This window comes from Microcaecilia unicolor, chromosome 13, assembly GCF_901765095.1.
Source record: "Microcaecilia unicolor chromosome 13, aMicUni1.1, whole genome shotgun sequence".
NCBI classification, from domain to species: Eukaryota; Metazoa; Chordata; class Amphibia; order Gymnophiona; family Siphonopidae; genus Microcaecilia; species Microcaecilia unicolor.
In genome coordinates this window covers 101,664,511-101,686,893 of record NC_044043.1, presented here as the reverse complement: position 1 = coordinate 101,686,893, position 22,383 = coordinate 101,664,511, and the positions used below count along the sequence as shown (strand labels likewise).

Genomic DNA, 22,383 nt, shown 5'->3' with positions numbered 1-22,383 from the left:
TTGTTTTGTAGCATCTTCTAGGGGGGAGAAACCTACTAATATGATATTAGAAAGAGACCCCACACTAGAAATACCCTAATGACAATTACTCACAAGAATTAAACATCATGATGAATCTGGAAAATGTAATGGGGAAATTGACAAACCAAAAAGTAAGAAATCACCAGGACCAGACAGTACATAGCTCAGAGTTCTGAAGGAACTCAAAGATTGCAGGTCTGTTGCTGACAATCTGTAATATATCAATAAAATCCACAATGGCTCCTGATCAATAGGGAGTGACCAATGTAACACCAATCTTTAAACTGACCAAGGGAGAGATCACATGACGTACTCCTGCTCCTTTCTGGGGTTCCCACGCCTCATCGACTTATTTTTGAATAGCCACCGTGCCTGAACTTTGCCTCCTGGACAACGTTTGGACCTGGAGGGACAATCTCAGAATCGACGGCCTGCCAAAAACTGTGCCAGATTGTTCTTTGCCTGCCCTCTTAGAGCACTGCTTAGCTGCAGAATTCGCTTTGTCTAATACTGCAGGCCCCTTGTGCCTAGAACGAGTGCACAGAGTAGGCTGACGACATGAATGCAGCAGCAGTCGTCTCCGTGAGGTCACCATTAGGGTGCACAATTATGTGCATAAAGTAGAAATTCTGGGGGGTTTTAACAGAAGAGGGATATTTTGAGGTATGACGGAGCCCTGTGCGGATTTTGCAATATTACTCAGGAGCACAGACAGAAGTTTACACCCATATGGTCGGCGTTACAGGACCTTCAAACTCGCTTTATGTTGGTATACTCAGCAGTATTAAAGATTTTTCACCAGGGCAAGTGGTGTACTTTTGAAACCCCACAAGCAGTTCAGGATTGTTTACAAGCCCGGCTGGACGCAGAGTGCTGGATGCTGACGCACGGGGAGGAAGAGGGAGGTCAATGATTTAAAAAACGGCTTTAGTGGTGCCGGTTTCTGGGGTCTGCTGGTAACCGGCCTGGCTACTGGAAAATTGGCCAGGCTGGCTGAAAACCGCACAGTTGGCAACCCTACCTAGAGCAGGGGTGGACAACCCGGTCCTCAAGGGCCATAACCCAGTCAGGTTTTCAAGATTTACACACTGAATATGCATGAGATTCATTTGCATGCACTGCTTCCATCATACCTGACTGGGTTGTAGCTCTGGAGGACTGTGGTTGCCCCACCCCTAGCCTAGGGAGTCAGATACCCTTGGGCAGCCCTGATAAAAAGAATCGATCATTAAAAATTGGTACACAGGTCCTCTGTAACAGATCCACAGATAAACATTAATCCTTTTTCTTAATGAACAGTGTACTGTTTCTCTTTAGCAAAACTCACCGAGACTTGGTACCTCACATCCTCCGTCCACACTGCTTCGCCCCCCACAACACATGGGATGTCTTCAGTCTTACCCTTCAAATCCTGCAGTGCCTGGGAACAGTTAAAAACACACACACACAGTAATGCCCAGGGGATCGGTGCACCTGAGAAGGAGCCTGACCTCCCCAAGAAAGATTTGTGCTCCACAGATCATTTGAGAATGTTGGCAGGGTGAAGCTCACGTCTTCGCAAACAGAAATTCAAAGACGGTCACCCAAAACACACAAAGGATTGCATTGCAAACTGCTTTCTGGGCCACTCACAGCTGGACTAGATGATATAAACTGTGCTGTTCCCAGGGCTTTTTTTGTGCCGGTACACACCGGTACTGCATACTGGCACCTTTTTTTTCCCTGCCACTTGCCTGCACCCTTCCTCTCGCTCCCCTCTTCCCTGCGACCCTCCTTTTCTTTAGCGAGTCGGCAGCGATTAAAAGAGGCTGCCGATGTTGGAGCCTTCCCTCTGCGAATCCCGCTTATGTGGAAACAGGAAGTTGAAACAAAGCAGGCGGGACTCGCAGAGGGAAGGCCCCGACGCCAGCAGCCTCTCTTAATCGCTGCACTGGCTGATGCTGGGGTCCGGACTTGAATGCAGGAAGCGGGAGGAGGAGGATGGGCGGGAGGAGAAAAGAATTGCTGGACATGGACGGCAAAGGAGAATGGGGGAAGGAGAATCGCTGGACATGGATGGCAGGGGAGGAGAGGGGGCAGAGGAGAATCGCTGGACATGGATGGGATGGGAGGGGAGGGCAGGGGAGAGAGGAGACATGATGGACATGGATAAAGGAGAGCAGGAGAGAGAGAAGAAATGCTGGACATGGATGGGAGGGGAGGGCAAGGGAGAGAGGAGACATGCTGGACTTGGATGGAGGAGAGTAAGAGAGAATTATTGCTGCATATGGATACAGGAGAGAGAAGAAAGAGGAGAAATAATGGACATGGATGGAGGGGAGGAAAGAGAAAAGAAGAAGATGCACATGGATGAAGATGAGGGAATAGGAAGAGAGGAGAAAAACTGCACATGGATGGAGAAAATAGATTATACCTTGCTGCAGTTTTCTCAAAGGTCTTTTTAAGACCACTTGCTTTCTGTGCTGATTGGATGGTCTCGTTTTCCAGAGATAATATAGAAAGACTCCCGAGGCAGGCCTTTGGCCGAAACGCTGCACTGCGTCGAGTCTTCTACCGATAAAATTTGTGTCATTTAGAATTTTAAGTCTTTGTGATTTGTCCCCGGAGAGCCTGGTCTGCTTCCCACTGTTCTTACTTCATTCTCTGCCCCTGACACACCTCCTCCAAATAAATAAGAAAAACTAAATGCTGGATCCTGTGTTAGGCCATTTTTGCTGCGTTAGGTGCGTCTTAGTGCTTACTGGTGTTTACTAAAAGGCTTCCTATTTTTTTTTTAACTTTTGCTTTAAAATAGAAATGTGAAAACGGAAGCTAATTTTGTTTTGCAGATATTCATTCTGAAATGTTTTCACTACTGTTCCCTCTAAGCTGAGCGGGAATTCCTCCAACTGCATTGAGGGGGCGCTGCTTCAATATTCTGCTTTCAATGGCTAAGGACAGGCAGGTTTCCTGGAGTTCTGCAGAGTTTGCCTGTCTCTCACTGTTGAAAATGTGAGAGTGAAACAGCGCCACCCAGTGGTAGGACTGGAGGTGGAGGACTCCCGCTCAGCTTGGAGGGAACAGTGTTTCTCACCAGGCAGTAGAACGAGAGGACATGAAATGAGATTGAAGGGGGGCAGACTCAAGAAAAATGTCAGGAAGTATTTTTTCACGGAGAGAGTGGTGGATGCTTGGAATGCCCTCCCGCGGGAGGTGGTGGAAACGAAAACGGTAACAGAATTCAAACATGTGTGGGATAAACATAAAGGAATTCTGCTCAGAAGGAATGGATCCTAAGGAGCTTAGACGAGATTGGGTGGCAAAGCCGGTGGCGGGAGACGGAGATGGTGCTGGGCAGACTTATACGGTCTGTGCCAGAGCCAGTGGTGGGAGGCAGGACTGGTGGTTTGGAGGCGGGGATAGTGCTGGGCAGACTTATACGGTCTGTGCCAGAACCGGTGGTGGGAGGCGGGGCTGGTGGTTGGGAGGCGGGGATAGTGCTGGGCAGACTTATACGGTCTGTGCCCAGAAAAGGACAGGTACAAATCAAGGTAAGGTATACACAAAAAGTAGCACATGTGAGTTTATCTTGTTGGGCAGACTGGATGAACCGCGCAGGTCTTTTTCTGCCGTCATCTACTATGTTACTATATTCTTTGAAGTCTGTTTTCAATAGTTTAAAGAACCTTTTCAATGTAGGTGACATTAAACCTTTATGCTGTGTACCCTAAAAGGTAAAATGTTATTGTCCCTGGAGAGCCTGGTCCACTTCCCACTGTTGTTACTGCTTTGCGTCCTTCATGGGATTTCAGTGTTCCGGTGGATTTTCCCTGTATCCTAGGGGCAGAGATGGACATGGATGTGCTAATCACCCATCGTTACTGCCACACCAAAGGGTTAACGCGTTCATAATGCAGCGCCTCCTAAATAGGAGGAGGTAACTGCTCCCTGGTTAGCTATCTGAAATGGCCATGCGCTGATGCTAAAACTAGCGTGTGGTCATATACTGAAGAAATAGAAAACTGCTTCTTTTATGGCCATGCTAGAAACGGGCTTAGAGCACAGGAAAGGCCCGTGTAAGGATGTGCAAAGTCCATTTATTACCACGGCTTAGTGACCCTGAGTGTCCTGGTCACTTTAGACAAATGCAGCGTTCTGGTTATCAGCAGCAGGAAGGGAAATTCCTACCTTTTGAAGAGCTTCTCGTTCTGGGCTGCCATGTTTAAATTCTAAAATGGGCTCATTTGTAACTTCTGCCGTCAAACAATGGTGCCATCTCAACCTGGAAAGCAAGAAAAGTTTCAAAACAAAGTGAAAACCCATTTCTTCTGAGAGTGCTGGGTAAGATTTGTAGATGTTTTGTTAGCAAAGCCATTTCAAACAAAGTTAACCATTTTATAGATGTTTTTCAGTGATACTAAATAGTGTCAAAAATCTACTTGGCTAAAAGTGAAATCAACTAATTATGAACCGATTCCTCCACGCTACAAAGCATCTGAGCCCTACAAAGTAGTATAATGACCTTCCAGGTATCTACCACCCTCTCGGTGAAAAAATACTTCCTAACATTATTCTGAGTTGGACCCCCCTGCAACCTCAATTCGTGTCCTCTAGTTCTACCACCTTCCCGTCTCTGGAAAACAGAAGCGTAGCCAGACCTGCCATTTCGGGTGGGGGCCCCGAGTTAACCTGGGTGGGCCCTTCTCACCCTTACCCCGTACATACATGCAGGTTTTATTTATTTATTTTAAAATGTATATCCCGCTTCACCCAAAGCGGGTTACAAAAATACACACGTAATTGAAATAAACATAGAATCAAAACAATTCATAAAACGACATCTGCAGGACATAAATGACCTAAAATCTATAAAATACACTTCTAAAAATTTTGAAATTTCAATCTACTAAAAAGCCTTCATAAGTTTTTAATAATTTCCTAAACTGTTGTATATGAGCACAGCATCTTAAATAACCAGGAAGTGTATTCCACAAAAGGGGCCACAGAAAAAACACGATTTTGAGTCTCTACGTAATGATATGGCATAGTATTCGGACTACATAATTGCTTAGTTAAAATTGATCTCAATGAATGTGATGGAACATACATTTTCAAAATATCACTGAACTACCCAGGCACTTAAGCATATATTCATTTATAAATCAAAAATAAATCTATATAATAAAACTCACCCTCAACGTTCTGAAGACACTGACGTCACTGAAGCCAAGCCACTGACGTCACTTCCTTCATGAAGGGTTTGTGGTGGTGAAGCCACTGAAATCACCAAGTCTCTGGGCCCCGCCCTTGTGTCAAACGTGATGACGTCGAGGGCGGAGCAATGGCGTCACACATCGAGGGCGGAGCAATGGCATCAGTGGCTTCACAACGACGAAGTGGTAGGGGGGGTTTGGGGAGGAAAACCTTGCTAGCGCCCGTTTCATTTGCTCCAGAAACGGGCCTTTTTTACTAGTATCTTATAATGAACCCTATGCAACACTGGCAGCCAGCATAAGAGTAGTGTGATCAGTCTTCAAACTATCAGTAATTAGCCAAGCATTCTGGACAATCTGCATAGCCTGAGTCTGGGCAGATGACACTCCCAGATACAAAGAGTCACAGTAAGTCAACTACAGTAAGGACCAGGCTCTGCACGACTGTCTGAAAGTCAGCCTCAGGCAACAAGTTCTTCAATTTACTCAAAAGGCAAATCTCTCCCTCTTTCTTCCCATCCATCCCCTCTGCCCCTACTCACATATCTTTCTCCCCCTCCACCCACAGCCTGGCATCTGCCCATCTCTCTCTGAACCCTCCTCCCCCCGGGTCTACTTCCAGCTATCGCTAGCAGAGATTCCTGTAAGCAACCTGCAGGCCTCCCTCTACCACGTCCCGCCCTCAATGACATCACATCCTATTTCTTCACTAGAAGGGACACGGTAGAGGGAACCCTGCAGGGCCAGCACAGGTTGCCTACAGGAATTACTGCGCCAACCGATAGTCTGCAGGGGGGCACCAGAGACCCTAGGCACGGCCCTGAGTCTAGTGAGTAAATACCTTCTTCTAAAGCTGTATTCACAAACTTAGTGATCCCATGTATAAGGCCTGATAGCATGTTCCTCAACAGAAATGACGGACAAACATCCAATATACAAATATTTGAAAGTCTGTATTATATCTCCTCTGTCTCTCCATTCCTCCAGGGTATACATCTTCAAGTCATAAGAACATAAGAATAGCCATACTGGATCAGACCAATGGTCCATCTAGCCCAGTATCCTGCTTCCAACAGTGGGAAAGGGAAATGGGACTTGATACTGCCTTTCTGTGTATTTTTGCAACTGCATTCAAAGCGGTTTACATAGTATATAAGGTACTTATTTGTACCTGGGACAATGGAGGTTAAGTCACTGGAGCTGCAGTGAAAATCAAACCCAAGGTCAAAGTCCACTGCACTAACCACTAGGCTACTCCTCCACTGCAGGCCAATCCAGGTCACAAGTACCTGGCAGAAACCCAATTAATAACACCATTCCATGCTACCAATCCCAGAGCAAGCAGTGGCACCCCCCCCCCCCCCCCCATGTCCATCTCAATAACAGACTATGGCCTTGTCCTCCAGGAACTTGTCCAAAACATTTTTTAAACCCAGATATACTTAACACTGTTATTGCATCCTCTGGCAGCGAGTTCCAGAGCTTAATTATTTTTTGAGTGAAAAAAATATTTCCTCCTATTTGTTTTCAAAGTATTTCCATGTAATTTCATTGTGTCCCCTGGTCTTTGTACTTTTTGAAAGAGTGAAAAATCGATTCACTTTTACCCTTTCTACACCACTCAGGATTTTATAGACCTCAATCATATCCCTCCTCAGCCGTCTCTTTTCCAAGCTGAAGAGCCCTAATCCCTTTATTCTTTCCTCATATAGGAGCAGTTCCATCCCTTTATCATTTTAGTGGCTCTTCTTTGAACATTTTCTAATTCCGCTGTATCTTTTTTGAGATATGGTGAAAAGAACTGAACGCAATGCTCAAGGTGAGGTCGCATATGTCTTGTGGCGCAAACCCCATACCATTTTTGTCACTTTTTTTTTTTCAATGTATAATTTTTATTAGGAAAATGGAAAAAGTAAACAACATGCCAACATAGTAACATAGTAGATGACGGCAGAAAAAGACCTGCACGGTCCATCCAGTCTGCCCAACAAGATTAACTCATATGTGCTACTTTTTGTGTATACCTTACCTTGATTTGTACCTGGCCTTTTCAGGGCACAGACCGTGTAAGTCTACCCAGCACTATCCCCGCCTCCCAACCACCAGTCCCACCTCTCACCGCCAGCTCTGGCACAGACCGTATAAGTCTGCCCAGCACTATCCCCACCTCCCGCCACCGGCTCTGCCACCCAATCTCGGCTAAGCTCCTTAGGATCCATTCCTTCTGAACAGAATTTCTTTATGTTTATCCCACGCGTGTTTGAATTTTGTTACCATTTTCATTTCCACCACCTCCGCGGGAGGGCATTCCAAGCATCCACCACCCTCTCCGTGAAAAAATACTTCCTGACATTTTTCTTGAGTCTGCCCCCCTTCAATCTCATTTCATGTCCTCTCGTTCTACCGCCTTCGCACCTCCGGAAAAGGTTTGTTTGCGGATTAATACTTTTCAAATATTTGAACGTCTGTATCATATCACCCCTGTTTCTCCTTTCTTCCAGAGTATACATGTTCAGGTCATCAAGTCTCTGCTCATACGTCTTGTAATGCAAATCCCTTACCATTCTCGTAGCTTTTCTTTGCACCGCTTCAATTCTTCAATTCTGCTACAAGTCTTTTTACTTCCTTAGCCAGATACAGCCTCAAAACAGAACACAATACTCCAAGTGGTGCCTCACCAATGACACGTACAGGGGCATCAACACCGTCTCTCTTCTGCTGGTTATACCCTTCTCTATGCAGCCTACCATCCTTCTAACTATGGTCACCGCCTTGTCACATTAATCCAGGGAGATTCAAGAGGGGTTATGCCTTAATCCCTCTTGTGAATAGCTGTTCAATCAGAGCAGGGGCGTAGCTAGGTGGGGCCATGGGGGCATGGGCCCCCACTGATTTAGCCCTGGCCCCCTCTACTGTCGACCCGTCGCCGCCGATCCTCCCCCGCCACTTTCGATTCCCCCTCCCCCCGCCGCCAGGTACCTTTGCTGGTGGGGGACCCCAACCCCCGCCAGCCGAAGTCCTCCGTGACTCCTGTTGTCCTGCATGCACGTAACGTGCAGGACGTCAGAAGTCAGGACTCACAGAAACAGATCAGCGAAAGCGCCAGAGACTGTTGCTGAAGACTTTGGCAGCGGCAGCAACGGTGGAGGGTCAGCAGCGGGAGGGGGGTCGGCGGCTGGGGGAGGCGGGCTAAACTGTGCCCCCTCACTTCGGGTTCTGGACCCCCCGCCTGCAGAGGTCTGGCTACGCCCCTGAATCAGAGATTCAGTTCTTGACTCAACACTTAACCCAGTTCTCTTTAAATATTATAGTCATATGTACAGTAATACCTTGGTTTTCGTTGACTTCAGTTATCGTCGGTTTCGGTTTTCGTCAATTTTTTCCGCAAAAAATTTGTCTCGGATTTCGTCGGCGTGCCCACATGACCTCGCTGCTAATTTCGCAAAAACAAAGGGCAACCCACGCGTTCTCCTGCTCAGCGATGGAAATAATTGCCTCGGTTTTCGCCGATTGTTTTCGGACAGATTATCGATGAAAACCGAGGTATCACTGTACTAACTTCATTCCAAGGTACCTACACTGGAAAGACACTGGAGGGACATTTTCAAGAGGAGTTCCAAGTCAGAATTGGGACATCCTGCTCACAACATCCAAAATAAACCCCATCCATCTTATAGCCATTTTCAAACAGGAAATAGATTGGGGTTTTCCTGTTCGAAAATATGTGAGAACGCCCAAAACTAACGGCCATTTTACGAATTGAAATGTCCACATGAACATGAGCATGAACAAATTATGAACACCAAAAAAACAGGGACAAAGATGTTATTTCAAAAATGGCCACACTGATGTCCTTGCAGAGCAGAAGGGCAGCCTAGTGGTCAGAGCAATGGACTGTAAACCAGGGCGACCAGGTTTGTGTCACCTTACAAGTTTTATTTTAAATACTGAGCCCTCCAGGAACAGGGAAATACCCACTACACTTGACTGTAATACCACCTCAGTAGCCGTCAGGCTTGCAGGTGTCATAAATATTTAGGTACGGTAGGTATATGTCTGTTTCTGGAGAGTTCACAATTCAAAGGGAAAAAAATAAAAAGAGAGCTGAAGTGGGAATTGAACCTGGGTCCCCAGTTCATTCCACTGACTACTAGGCTACTCCTCAGACCTGCTTCCTGCCTTGTTCACAATGGCTATAATAGCATTCAGGGGAGAGGGAGGAGGACAGCACCCATCGGGAGATTCATGAAGGGGTCATGCCTTAATCCCTCCAGTGGACAGTTGCTCAATCACAGCACGCTTCTGTACCTTGGACATGACTGAAATAGGTCCAGATAAAAATGTCCTTCCTTGCTGTTTGGCGTAGAGTCCAGTGTAGGACGTCCAAATTCTGCCATTCCAAAATCACAATTTGGATATTGTTGGCTGATGATCTTTTTGGGAGGTATTTTGAGACATCCATCTCCTTTGAAAATGAGCCCCAGAGGCACATATGTAGCACCTATATTAAAGGCAACATATGGGCCTCTGGGGCTCCTTTTCAAAACAGACGGACGTCTCAAAATACACCCCAAAAACGTCCATCTGCCAAAACATCCAAATTGTGATTTTGGAACAGCAGGATTTGGACGTCCTACATTGCAGTGCATCCAAAAAGCAAGGAGGTGTGTTGTGGGCGTAGGGAGGACCCAGATTCAGAATGTCCAAATATAGCTTCAATATTGTGAAAGATCACAAACAACATCTATCAATACTTATGAGTGCAAAAATTATATTGATAAATTGTATTAACCTCAAACATTATTCTGACATAGCATTGTTTCGCTCAGCTGACTCAGGGAAGATTTTCCTTAACACAGTGGCTTAACTCGTTGAATTATTGTTTTTCTAATTCTTTTTATTTGATTTTAACAAATATAAGTATACATACATAATCAAGTACAAAACTTATTATGGATCCAATTTCTCCTTCCTGGGCAGCCGTCTATGGAACGCTCTCCCTAGACCGAGTAATCCATGACCACCTACCATTTAGAAAAGCACTAAAAGCCCATCTATTCAAACAAGCCTACCCAAAAGACCCAGATTAATCTCTTGAACCCATCTACCTTACATATACTGAAGAGAAAACTGACCCAGACTCTATCTCCCACCTTACCTTCCTCTCTCTATCACCTGTCTCTACCTACCTACCCATCCATTTACTACCCATCCATCCTTCTATTATGTTATACTTAATTTCCTACTTTACATAACAAAATTCTGTGTTACCTATTACTATGTAAGCCGCATTGAGCCTGCTTTTAGTGGGAAAGTGCGGGATACAAATATAATAAATAAATAAACATCAAAACATTGCACATAAACCCCAAATCACTGTGATTTAGTGAATAACATAGATCTTCACAGGCTATTACAAAATCCATCAAATGTGCCCAAGTCTTCAAGGCAGAATTGACATTATGATCCTTTAAAGTTGTAGCTTCCTCATACATCCTAATTAAACATAAATAATTTCAGCAAAAAAACTAACTTTAGTTGCCAGACACCCATCAGAATATTGGCAGGTGCCTGTTTTTTTTTTTTGTTACATTTGTACCCCGCACTTTCCCACTCATGGCAAGCTCAATGCGGCTTACATGGGGCAATGGAGGGTTAAGTGACTTGCCCAGAGTCACAAGGAGCTGCCTGTGCCTGAAGTGGGAATCAAACTCAGTTCCCCAGGACCAAAGTCCACCACCTTAACCACTAGGCCACTCCTCCACTGTTGCTACTATTTGAGATTCTACATGGAATGTTGCTATTCCACTAGCAACATTCCATGTAGAAGTCGGCCCTTGCAGATCACCAATGTGGCCGCGCAGGCTTCTACATGGAATGTTGCTAGTGGAATAGGAACATTCCATGTAGAATGTCCAATAGTAGCAACATTCCATGTAGAATCTCCAACAGTAGCAACATTCCATGTAGAATCTCCAATAGTAGCAACATTCCATGTAGAATCTCCAATAGTATCTATTTTATTTTTGTTACATTTGTACCCCACGCTTTCCCACTCATGGCAGGCTCAATGCGGCTTACATGGGGCAATGGAGGGTTAAGTGACTTGCCCAGAGTCACAAGGAGCTGCCTGTGCCTGAAGTGGGAATCAAACTCAGTTCCCCAGGACCAAAGTCCACCACCTTAACCACTAGGCCACTCCTCCACTGTTGCTACTATTTGAGATTCTACATGGAATGTTGCTATTCCACTAGCAACATTCCATGTAGAAGTCGGCCCTTGCAGATCACCAATGTGGCCGCGCAGGCTTCTACATGGAATGTTGCTAGTGGAATAGGAACATTCCATGTAGAATGTCCAATAGTAGCAACATTCCATGTAGAATCTCCAACAGTAGCAACATTCCATGTAGAATCTCCAATAGTAGCAACATTCCATGTAGAATCTCCAATAGTATCTATTTTATTTTTGTTACATTTGTACCCTGCGCTTTCCCACTCATGGCAGGCTCAATGCGGCTTACATGGGGCAATAGAGGGTTAAGTGACTTGCCCAGAGTCACAAGGAGCTGCCTGTGCCTGAAGTGGGAATCAAACTCAGTTCCTCAGTTCCCCAGGACCAAAGTCCACCACCCTAACCACTAGGCCACTCCTCCACTGTTGCTACTATTTGAGATTCTACATGGAATGTTGCTATTCCACTAGCAACATTCCATGTAGAAGTCGGCCCTTGCAGATCACCAATGTGGCTGCGCAGGCTTCTACATAGAATGTTGCTAGTGGAATAGGAACATTCCATGTAGAATGTCCAATAGTAGCAACATTCCATGTAGAATCTCCAATAGTATCTCTTTTATTTTTGTTACATTTGTACCCCGCGCTTTCCCACTCATGGCAGGCTCAATGCGGCTTACATGGGGCAATGGAGGGTTAAGTGACTTGCCCAGAGTCACAAGGAGCTGCCTGTGCCTGAAGTGGGAATTGAACTCAGTTCCTCAGTTCCCCAGGACCAAAGTCCACCACCCTAACCACTAGGCCACTCCTCCACTGTTGCTACTATTTGAGATTCTACATGGAATGTTGCTATTCCACTAGCAACATTCCATGTAGAAGTCGGCCCTTGCAGATCACCAATGTGGCCGCGCAGGCTTCTGCTTCTGTGAGTCTGACGTCCTGCACATACGTGCAGGATGTCAGACTCACAGAAACAGAAGCCTGCACAGCCTTCTACATGGAATGTTGCTAGTGGAATAGCAACATTCCATGTAGAATCTCCAATAGTAGCAACATTCCATGTAGAATCTCCAACAGTAGCAACATTCCATGTAGAATCTCCAATAGTAGCAACATTCCATGTAGAATCTCCAATAGTATCTATTTTATTTTTGTTACATTTGTACCCTGCGCTTTCCCACTCATGGCAGGCTCAATGCGGCTTACATGGGGCAATAGAGGGTTAAGTGACTTGCCCAGAGTCACAAGGAGCTGCCTGTGCCTGAAGTGGGAATTGAACTCAGTTCCTCAGGACCAAAGTCCACCACCCTAACCACTAGGCCACTCCTATTGGCAGGTGCCTGCTTAACTTCCAGTAGTGGCTCTGGGGTTTCTGGGTCATCCCCCTCCCTCCCCTGAAAACGTGCCCACCCCTGATCCACCTAATCTCGATTCCCCTCCCTCCCCATAAATAAAAATTATGTCCACCCCTGACCCCCCCCCCATCCTGATCCCCCTCCTTCTTCCTGAAGAAAAACAGGGTCCACCCCAATACCACTGGTCCCAATTCCCCTCCCACCCCAAAAGATGAATGTTGTGCGCCTGACCCCTCGTCTTGATTCCTCCCTCTCCCCCTGAAGTATGGTATCCAGCCTACTCCCCCCCTCCCACCAACCATAATAAAGTCCTAACCCGAGCCCCCACCCACACTCCCCTGCACCCTCAAAGAGCCCCACCTAGGCCTGCCTTAAAAGTCCATGGTGGTCTTGGGGTCATACAGGAATGATGCCCACTTGCTCCTGCCCATTGTAGAAGATAAATTAAGTGTACGTTATTCTGGAGTCATTAATTAAATTAGTGGAAAACAACATTTTTTTAGGGTTAATAATTGTAGTTGGAGAGGTTGGGGTGGGGGTTTGTATAAATATGAGACCACTGAGTGTTTTAAGTTTTACTTGCACTGTTCCTACTGACTGAAGGTTGCAGAATAAAAATTATCATGCAAGTGGCGGCCCCTGTAAGTCATTTTCAATTTGATACTTCTGTAAAGGGGATTAACCATTACCGTTTCTTCACAAATGGAAATGATCCCACAGGGTGATAAGTGGCTACATTTATACAACCCACATGTACAGTAGGGCCTTTGACGGAAACTCCAGCCATTGGAAAGTAGGATCAGTGCTCGGCAAACTTGTCTGTGACCTATACTGTTTTGGGATCTTGCCAGGTATTTGTGACCTGGATTGGCCACTGTTGGAAACAGGATACTGGGCTTGATGGACCTTTGGTCTGTCCCAGTATGGCAATACTTATGTACTTATGTAAGAATATGGCGAACCGGCAGTAAAAGCAGCAGGCAGGCAGGCTCACCTCCTCGTCACTTCCCTTCCCTCTCAGCGCGTCCCGCCTTCCTCTGATGTAATTTCCTTTCCATGAGGGCGGGACGCGCTGAGAGGAAAGGGAAGCGACAAGGAGGCGAGCCTGCCTGCCTGCTGCTTTTACTGCCGGTTTGCCCCAACTTCGGGTAAACTAAAGATTTCAAGGCAGGGAGCACGGGTGCATGAACGGAAAGTCGGGGAGCTGAGGTTTGAATGAATCGCTGGACATGGAGGGGAGAATTGCTGGACATGGAGGGGACGGGAGGGCAGGGGAGAGAGGAGAATCGCTGGACATGGATGGGAGGAGAGGGCAGGGGAGAGAGAATCGCTGGACATGGATGGGAGGGTAGGGAAGGGGATAGAGAATCGCTGGACATAGATGGGAGAGGAGAGCAGGGAAGAGAGAATTGCTGGACATGGATGGGAGGGAAGAGCAGGGGAGAGAGGGGAATCGCTGGACATGGATGGGAGGGGAGGGCAGAGAAGAGAGAAGTGCTGGACTTGGATGGGAGGAGAGGGCAGGGGAGAAGAGAATCGCTAGACATGGATGGCAGGGGAGGACAGGGGAAAGAGGAGAATCGCTGGACATGACTGAGAGGGGAGGGCAGGGGAGAGAGGAGACAATCTGGACATGGATGGGAGGGCAGGGAAGAGAGAATCGCTGGACATGGATGGCAGGGAGGACAGGGGCAGAGGAGAATCGCTGCACATGGATGAGAGGGGAGGGCAGGGAAGACATACTGGACATTGATGGGAGGGGAGGTCAGCGAAGAGAGATTCGCTGGACACGGATAGAAGGAGAAGGCAGGGGAGAGAGGAGAATCGTTGGACATGGATGAGAGGGGAGGGAAGGGGAGAGAGGAGAATCACTGGACATGGATGGCAGGGGAGGACAGGGGATGAGAATTGCTGGACATGGGAGGGGAGGGCAGGGGAGAGAAGAGACATGCTGGACATGGATGGGAGGGGATGGGGAGAAGAGAATCGTTGGACATGGATGGATGGAGGAATTGGCGGGGAGAGAGGAGAAGTGCTGGACATGGATGGAGGTGAGGAAAGAACACATGGATGGAGATGAGGGAAAGGGAAGAGAGGAGAAAAACTGCACATGGATGGAGAAAATAGGCAAAAGGTGGAGCCACGTTATACCTCCTCCAGTCAATTCCACGGAGGAGGACCCAGCTTTTACTTATGGATGTAGGGCAAGAAGTGAAGAAGAAAGGAGGAAAGTAAAGAAATAAATGGAAAGGAAGCCCTGGAAATGGAGTTAAGAGAACAGATAGAGAGCAGCAGAATCAGAGACTGGGACCAATATGGATAGAAAAACAAAATCACCAGACAACAAAGGTAGAAAAAAAATCATTTTATTTTCATTTTAGTGTTTGGAATTTGTCTTATTTTGCACTGAGTATACTGGAGCTGTAACAGCTTACAGAAATTATTTATAATGAAAAAAATCACGTTATTTTTTCTCCTATACTAGTATAATATTTTCAATGATGTCTGTTTATATGCGCCATGGCTGGTATAAGGGGTGTGGCTAATGTGGGTGTGGCTATCATAGGGTGGAGCCACATGTGGTGACCCCGCCCACAATGAGTACTGGCACCTTTTTTTCTACAAAAAAAGCACTGGAAGAAAGTAAAATGTCAGTTTGCAGCATTGTTGGATCACCGGTTTAATCAGTTATTACAAATTAATGTGACTTTGCTAGAAGCAAAATTGTAAAACTAGTCTTCCATGATTGTGCAACTGCCTGTTTGTGGGGCCAGTATTTGATCATGACGGAGTGGCAGTTGGGGCTCTGGCCAGCTTACTGGACGGACTAGATGGACCATGCGGGTCTCTTTCTGCCGTCATGTACTGTGTTACTAGGTAGCGGTGTTTGGGGCACGATTTGGTCAGTGAACAGGCGTCATGAAGTATAACTTATAAAATACACAGAGGGGATCCATTTCACAAAGTTATATGTACAAGTGGTGCCAAGTAAGGAACAAAGCATCAAAAGATTATTTTTGACATTTTGAAGGCCAAAAAAACAGCAGGTTAACCACGGTTACGCCAATCATTCATTACCAGCCCTAGCCCTTTCCTGCATGCACTCAACACTGCAGTGATGCACTCACTCAATCTGCCTTCTCCCCCCCCCCCCAACTGCTCCCACACACGTACACAGCTTTTTCCCCACACTCACCCACTCTGACTCCCCCAAGCCAGATGCAACTCCACCCCCAACCTTACAGAAAAGTGGTGCAGCTCAGCTTTCTCCTGCCACTTCTCTGCTGCTCTCTCCTCCTGTGTTCAAAGCTTTGGATTTCCAGATGCTGCAGGTGGAAAGCAGGGAGTTAGTTCCCCTCTTCTCCTGACTGCAGGGCGGGTAGGAGGGCTGGTACATTTTGGATATCACGGGTGAGTTCCAGGCAAAAGAAGGCACTGAGGAGCCTGACTGGGTATTATAATCCTCTACATTACTGGCTAGATGCTACTTATGGAGCCAAAAAAGCACTACTCTAAAGCCATGTTTTATAGAATTGCGCTTACGCCCCGGAATCCAACTGAAACGTGATGCAAATGTGCACATCCCTGTTTTTCCATAACATGCATTAATTTTAGAAACACCCCTGTTACACCCATAACCCTCCCATTTCCATGTCCCCTTGTTCATACATTTTAGGTGTGGATTCTGCGCTTAATGTTAATTAAATCTAATTAGGAGCAATAATTGCTCATTAACTCATTATTCAATTCAATTTGAATGTACAATTTTTGGTGACTGTTATAGAATTAGTGGCTTTAATACAACCCTGGCATCAGCCGAACACTGTCAGACAGCTCACATGGCTATAAAATCCCTCCTTCGGTATTTCTAATCAAAATTTTAAGTTTCTCTGCTCTGCATAAAAGTCAGGTTGCTGAGTAACTTCCAAGCAATGTTTGCTTTAGCTAATCAATATTGTGTAAGAGCTGAGTAACCAGCTCCAGCTGGGTACATCACGGGACCCAGAAAAGTAAAGAGCAAAGACACACAGCCTGAAACCAGCACATCTTATCGCTTTTGCTCTGCTTTCACTGTGCAGTATTTGAGAAGAGAAAGTGATGTGATATGGAAATCACAGAGCAAAGAAGAGATGGCTGAGGGGGAACAGAGTACAGGTCTATAAAATATTGAGTGAACTGAAACAGATAAATGTGAATCACTTGTTTACTCTTTCCAAAAATGTAAGGACTAGGAGCAGAAGCGTAGCCCTGTTGAGAAGTTGGGGGGAGTGGACAGCAGACTGCGCACAAAGGCGCAACAGACTGGCGGGACTGCATAAAAAATTCCATTTGGGGGAGCGGTTGCTCCCCTGGCGACCAACCTAGCTACGCCACTGACTAGAAGGCACACAATGAAGTTACTAAGTAGTAAATTTAGAACAAATCAAAGAAAATATTTCTTCACTCAATGTATATTTAATCTCGGGAATTCATTGCCAGAGAATGTGGTAAAAGTGGTTAGCTTAACAATTTAAAAAAAGGTTTGGACAAGTTTCTTTAAAGAAAAATCCATAAACTATTAAGGTAGACCAGGAAAAATCCACTACTTATCTATTTCACTCTTTTGGGATTCTGCCAGGTACTTGTGACCTGGATTGGCCACTTTTGGAAACAGAATACTGGACTTGATGGACCCTTGGTCTGTCTCAGTACAGTGATGCTTATATACTTATGAAATCAAGTCTGCCACCTTTTGTGATACATCTGAAGGTACTGAAGGAACTTGGGAAAGTTATGGTGGCTCCGCTATCTGACCCTTTCAATGCTTCTTTAGAGTCTGGAGTAGGATTGTCTTTTAAGAGGACATGTCATTCGTTTGGACTTCTTCAGATCTGTCCTCCAGGTTTTGTAATTTTTAGGAAAATGTCCTCTTTTTTTTATGTGCCTATGAACAACACACATAAGGGGAAAGGGAAATGGGACTTGATATACTGCCTTTCTGTGGGTTTTTTTTGCAACTATATTCAGACCGGTTTACATAGTATATAAACCGGGCCAATGGAGGGTTAAGAGCTTTATTTAGATTGTAAGCTCTTTTGGGCAGGGACTGTCTCTTTGTATCAGGTGTTCAGCGCTGTGTGCGTCTGCTAGCGCTATACAAATGCTAATAATAATAATACGCAGAGTCACCGGGAGCTGCAGTGGGAATTGAACCCAGTTCCCCAGGATCAAAGTCCGCTGTACTAAGCACTAGGCTACTGTGTCATAGGGTTACCATATTCACAGAGACAAAAAAGAGGGCACAAAAATTAAAAATGGTTGGTACCTTTGCTAAAGAAATATTTAATCATAGCAAATGTGTAAACAGCTTTTAGACAGTTAATGAACACACATCAAACAGTGACTGATTTACAGTACAGCAGTAGATAATCTACTTTTCAAACACTTCCGGATCTGAGTTTAACTGAGTCGGTCAGAAGAGTAGATATCCCTCAAAAACTTTAGCTGGCTTCTGAATTATGTTTGCTTTGAGTCTATTAGTAATGTTGTAAAATGTGTACGAGTTGTATTATTGTGTATGTAATTTTGGAATCTGCCTAGAACTTTGGTGACGGTGCAGAATATACATTTAAATAAACAAACATATGCTTGAAGTTGTGTTGCATGAATAAAATTCCTTTGACAGATTCAACCAGCAGGAAAACAGAGAGGAGATCAGCAGTGCCTCTGTCTCTCTTTAGCATCCCCGTGTGTTCAGGCTGACTAATAGGCCAGAGATGGTTTCTTTCATTATGTGGGTAGGTGTGTTCAGAGGCATATTAAAAAAAAAAAAAAAGAACATTTTCCTAAAAATTAAAAAAAAAACCTGGAGGCCATGTCTGAAGAAGTCCAAAAGGAGGACATGTCCTCTTAAAAGAGGACGTATGGTAACCCTAGTTACATTAACCCATGTTAGAAATAAATTTAACTTGGAACATAATTTCATATAGTAAACTTGTATTTTGTTACATTTGTACCCTGTGATTTCCCACTCATGGCAGGCTCAATGCGGCTTACATATTGTATACAGGTACTTATTTGTACCTGGGGCAATGGAAGTGACTTGCCCAGAGTCACAAGGAGCTGCCTGTGCCTGAAATGGGAATCAAACTCGTTTAGACTACTGCAATCTGCTTCTTGCTGGCCTCCCACTTAGTCACCTCTCCCCTCTCCAGTTGGTTCAAAACTCTGCTGCCCGTCTCATCTTCCGCCAGGGTCGCTTTACTCATACTACCCCTCTCCTCAAGACTCTTCACTGGCTCCCTATCCGTTTTCGCATCCTGTTCAAACTTCTTCTACTAACCTATAAATGTATTCACTCTGCTGCTCCCCAGTATCTCTCCACACTCGTCCTTCCCTACACCCCTTCCCGTGCTCTCCGCTCCATGGATAAATCCTTCTTATCTGTTCCCTTCTCCACTACTGCCAACTCCAGACTTTGCGCCTTCTGTCTCGCTGCACCCTACGCCTGGAATAAACTTCCTGAGCCCCTACGTCTTGCCCCATCCTTGGCCACCTTTAAATCTAGACTGAAAGCCCCACCTCTTTAACATTGCTTTTGACTCGTAACCACTTGTAACCACTCGCCTCCACCTACCCTCCTCTCCTCCTTCCCGTTCACATTAATTGATTTAATTTGCTTACTTTATTTTTTGTCTATTAGATTGTAAGCTCTTTGAGCAGGGACTGTCTTTCTTCTATGTTTGTGCAGCGCTGCGTACGCCTTGTAGCGCTATAGAAATGCTAAATAGTAGTAGTAGTTCCTCAGGACCAAAGTCTATCACCCTAACCACTAGGCCACTCCTCCAGGGAACCAGGGAAGAAATATACAGCTCAAACCTAAAAGACAAGATTGTGCTATAGATGTCATATCAAATGTCACATTCTGTACAACCTGACAATCACTGGGGGCAGTTACCTACGGGTCTGACTGTCCCAGATAACTTAAAGGCTATATAAGTCACAGATGAAAGCTTTTCTGAACTTTTTATTGAAGCTGCAGAAAGCAGAAGCATCGAGGTCGGGAACATGTCAGAAAAGACACTGAAACTCGCGTAGTGAGACACAGAAAAGAACATGATCAGCACAGTCATAGCAAGAAGAACATGGAGACTGGGAGGCTGCGGTGTCCCTGTTAGGTGTGGGGGGGGGGGGAGCCACTTAAAACACGATACTGAAGCCCTGGCTGCGGCAACAAAGGCAGATCACAGATGCAGATGGCGAAATGGCAAAAGCTGAGCCTCACCCGGTCCTGGAGCGCTGCAAAAGCCTCCCGAGCAGCAACATGTCGCGTCCTCTCTGCACCAGCAGCAGCAACACGTGACCCGAACCCAGTTCTCGCGCCCCGGACGCCAGGCTGACAGCTGACCCAGCACGAACCCGATTGGTCGCGCCTCACTGACAGCCACGAGTGATTGGTCAGCGAATGCTCGCCTCTGATTGGCTAGTTCTGCCCCTCCCCTGTTGTACATTCTGGAGCCGCCCACCAGCACTGAAGAGTGTTCCTGGGCTTTAAGGGTTAATGAATCACTCGCTGAAGGTCAGAGGTGAGCAGGGAACAAAAAAATAATTCATTCACTGATCAAACCCATTTCCAGGGACCCCTAATAACCTGGGGAATCTCCTGGGGTGGAACCCGGTGCAGCCCAGCTCCTGTCTCCACAATGTATTTTCAACGCCCTCTGCCTGGGGGGAGGGGGGGGCAACATGTAGCCCCTCCCCTCTACCCGTTTCTGCACCTTGCGGAAGGGCGGGGCGATCGCTTGCGCAACCGAAACTTCTGTCCAATCAGATGCGTCGGAATGAGCAAACCCAGTTTAACCCATTCGTGCCGGGAGCAGTTCTCAACCTAGGCAGAGTGACATTGCGACACGCGAATTACCCTCGGCTGGTTCATCTCGTAGGGTGACATTAAGATAGTTATTCATTTGGATTTTGCTGGCCTCACCAAGATCACAAGGACCAGTATTGCACAGGCGTAGTTTGTGTCATTTGGGGGGGGGGGTGCATTTGCATATATACATCTCATACATATTCATTATGGCTATTTAAGAAAAAAAAGAACAAAGTCACAAAAGAGAGGGTAACAGCATACAAATATCAACAGAAACACAAGAAAAGCAAATACTGGACCTTCAGGATTGAGAAAAATGTTATCCTTTTCTTCTGAAAATTACCCAACATGGTACAAACACCTGCCTCAGGGGTCTAACATAAAAACACATAAATATATTAATCAAAAAATATTAATCAATTCAAATTAACATCACATATATAGGCATTACATATATGCAAGAATAATAGATATATTTGTTAAAAAAACATATTCATACATTAAAAACAGCAGAAAACAATTCCAATTCAAAGAACATAAAATCATACAAAAGAGGACCAAAAACTACAATACAAACAAAAAAAACCACTTCAGTAAAAAAAAAACAAAATTTAGGTGTAAAGAAAGACACACACACACCAGACTAAAATGCTGAATATGAAGCCAGAATATCAAAAACAATAGGGCCAGACACTTTTTTTTTTTTGCAGATGACACAAAGATAGCCAATAGATACCCTGGAGGGAGTAGAAACGATGAGAAGGGATCTCCAAAAGTTAGAAGAATGGTCGAGGGTCTGACAGTTAAAATTTAATGCAAAGAAGTGCAGAGTGATGCATTTCGGGTGCAGAAACCCAAAAGAGAGATACCGAATAGGAGGGGAGAGATTAGTAAGCTCAACTCGGGAGAGAGACCCTGGGGTGTTGGTGTCCGAGGATCTGAAGGTGAAGAAACAATGTGACAAGGTGACGACCGTGGCCAGAAGGATGCTTGCCAACCTGAACATGTATACCTTGGAGGAAAGGATAAACTAACTTCTTAGTCTCACACACACAAGGAGTGACACAGGCTGCACATACTGCAGCAGGACATGTTTATCCACTCCTACCCTAGCTGAGATCATATTTAACCATCTCTCTGACTTCATGTGCAACTTTCTTCACCTTTTTTTCTAACTCCTCTTCCACACTTATCTATATGTTCCATTTTTGCTTATACCCTACACTGTCTAGTAAAATGTTCTATTACATATTGTGTTGACATTGTAAGTAGTATACTATGACATACTTTGTATTGTTATTTTAATATTTTTACTGCTGTCATTGTCTATTTCTTATGTTTGATTTATTCTTACTGTACACCACCTTGAGTGAATAAAAAAAAAAGCAATTCCTAATAAATAATGGAATTGGTGGCATTGCTATTTTTTTAGTTTACTGCTTCTGTTGTGCTCATCGCAGTCCTGTGCACCCCGGTGCCAGATACACTATATCATAGATCAGCTGTTACCAGTGGTGTGCTGGAGCCAGCTCGCTCCGGCTCGCAAGATCCGGTTGTTAAATTTTGCCCGGACTTGCGAGCCGGTTGTTGGAAAGGGCGAGCCGGCTCTCCCTCCCTCCTCCCTCCAGATCCGGTCCCTCACCGATCCTACCTTGACCTTCTGTAAGTCTCGGTGGCCATTTTGAAGCGCGATCGGGTGGTAGAGGAGAGTCAGCGATGGCAGTGGGCAG

At 45.5% G+C, this 22,383-nt stretch overlaps 1 protein-coding gene across 1 annotated transcript in view; it reads right to left on the bottom strand.

Moving 5' to 3' along the window:
- Positions 1 to 20,159, bottom strand: part of ALDH4A1 (aldehyde dehydrogenase 4 family member A1) — a 53,807-nt gene extending 33,648 nt beyond the window's left edge. The window contains exons 1-3 of the mRNA XM_030186258.1: positions 20,066 to 20,159; positions 4,189 to 4,282; positions 1,349 to 1,441 (exon numbers count right to left, since the gene is read on the bottom strand). Coding sequence (XP_030042118.1) covers positions 1,349 to 1,441; positions 4,189 to 4,282; positions 20,066 to 20,106 — 228 coding nt within the window. The 5' untranslated portion in view covers positions 20,107 to 20,159. The remainder of the gene's footprint in view (positions 1 to 1,348; positions 1,442 to 4,188; positions 4,283 to 20,065) is intronic.
- Between the last annotated feature and the right edge of the window lie 2,224 nt (positions 20,160 to 22,383).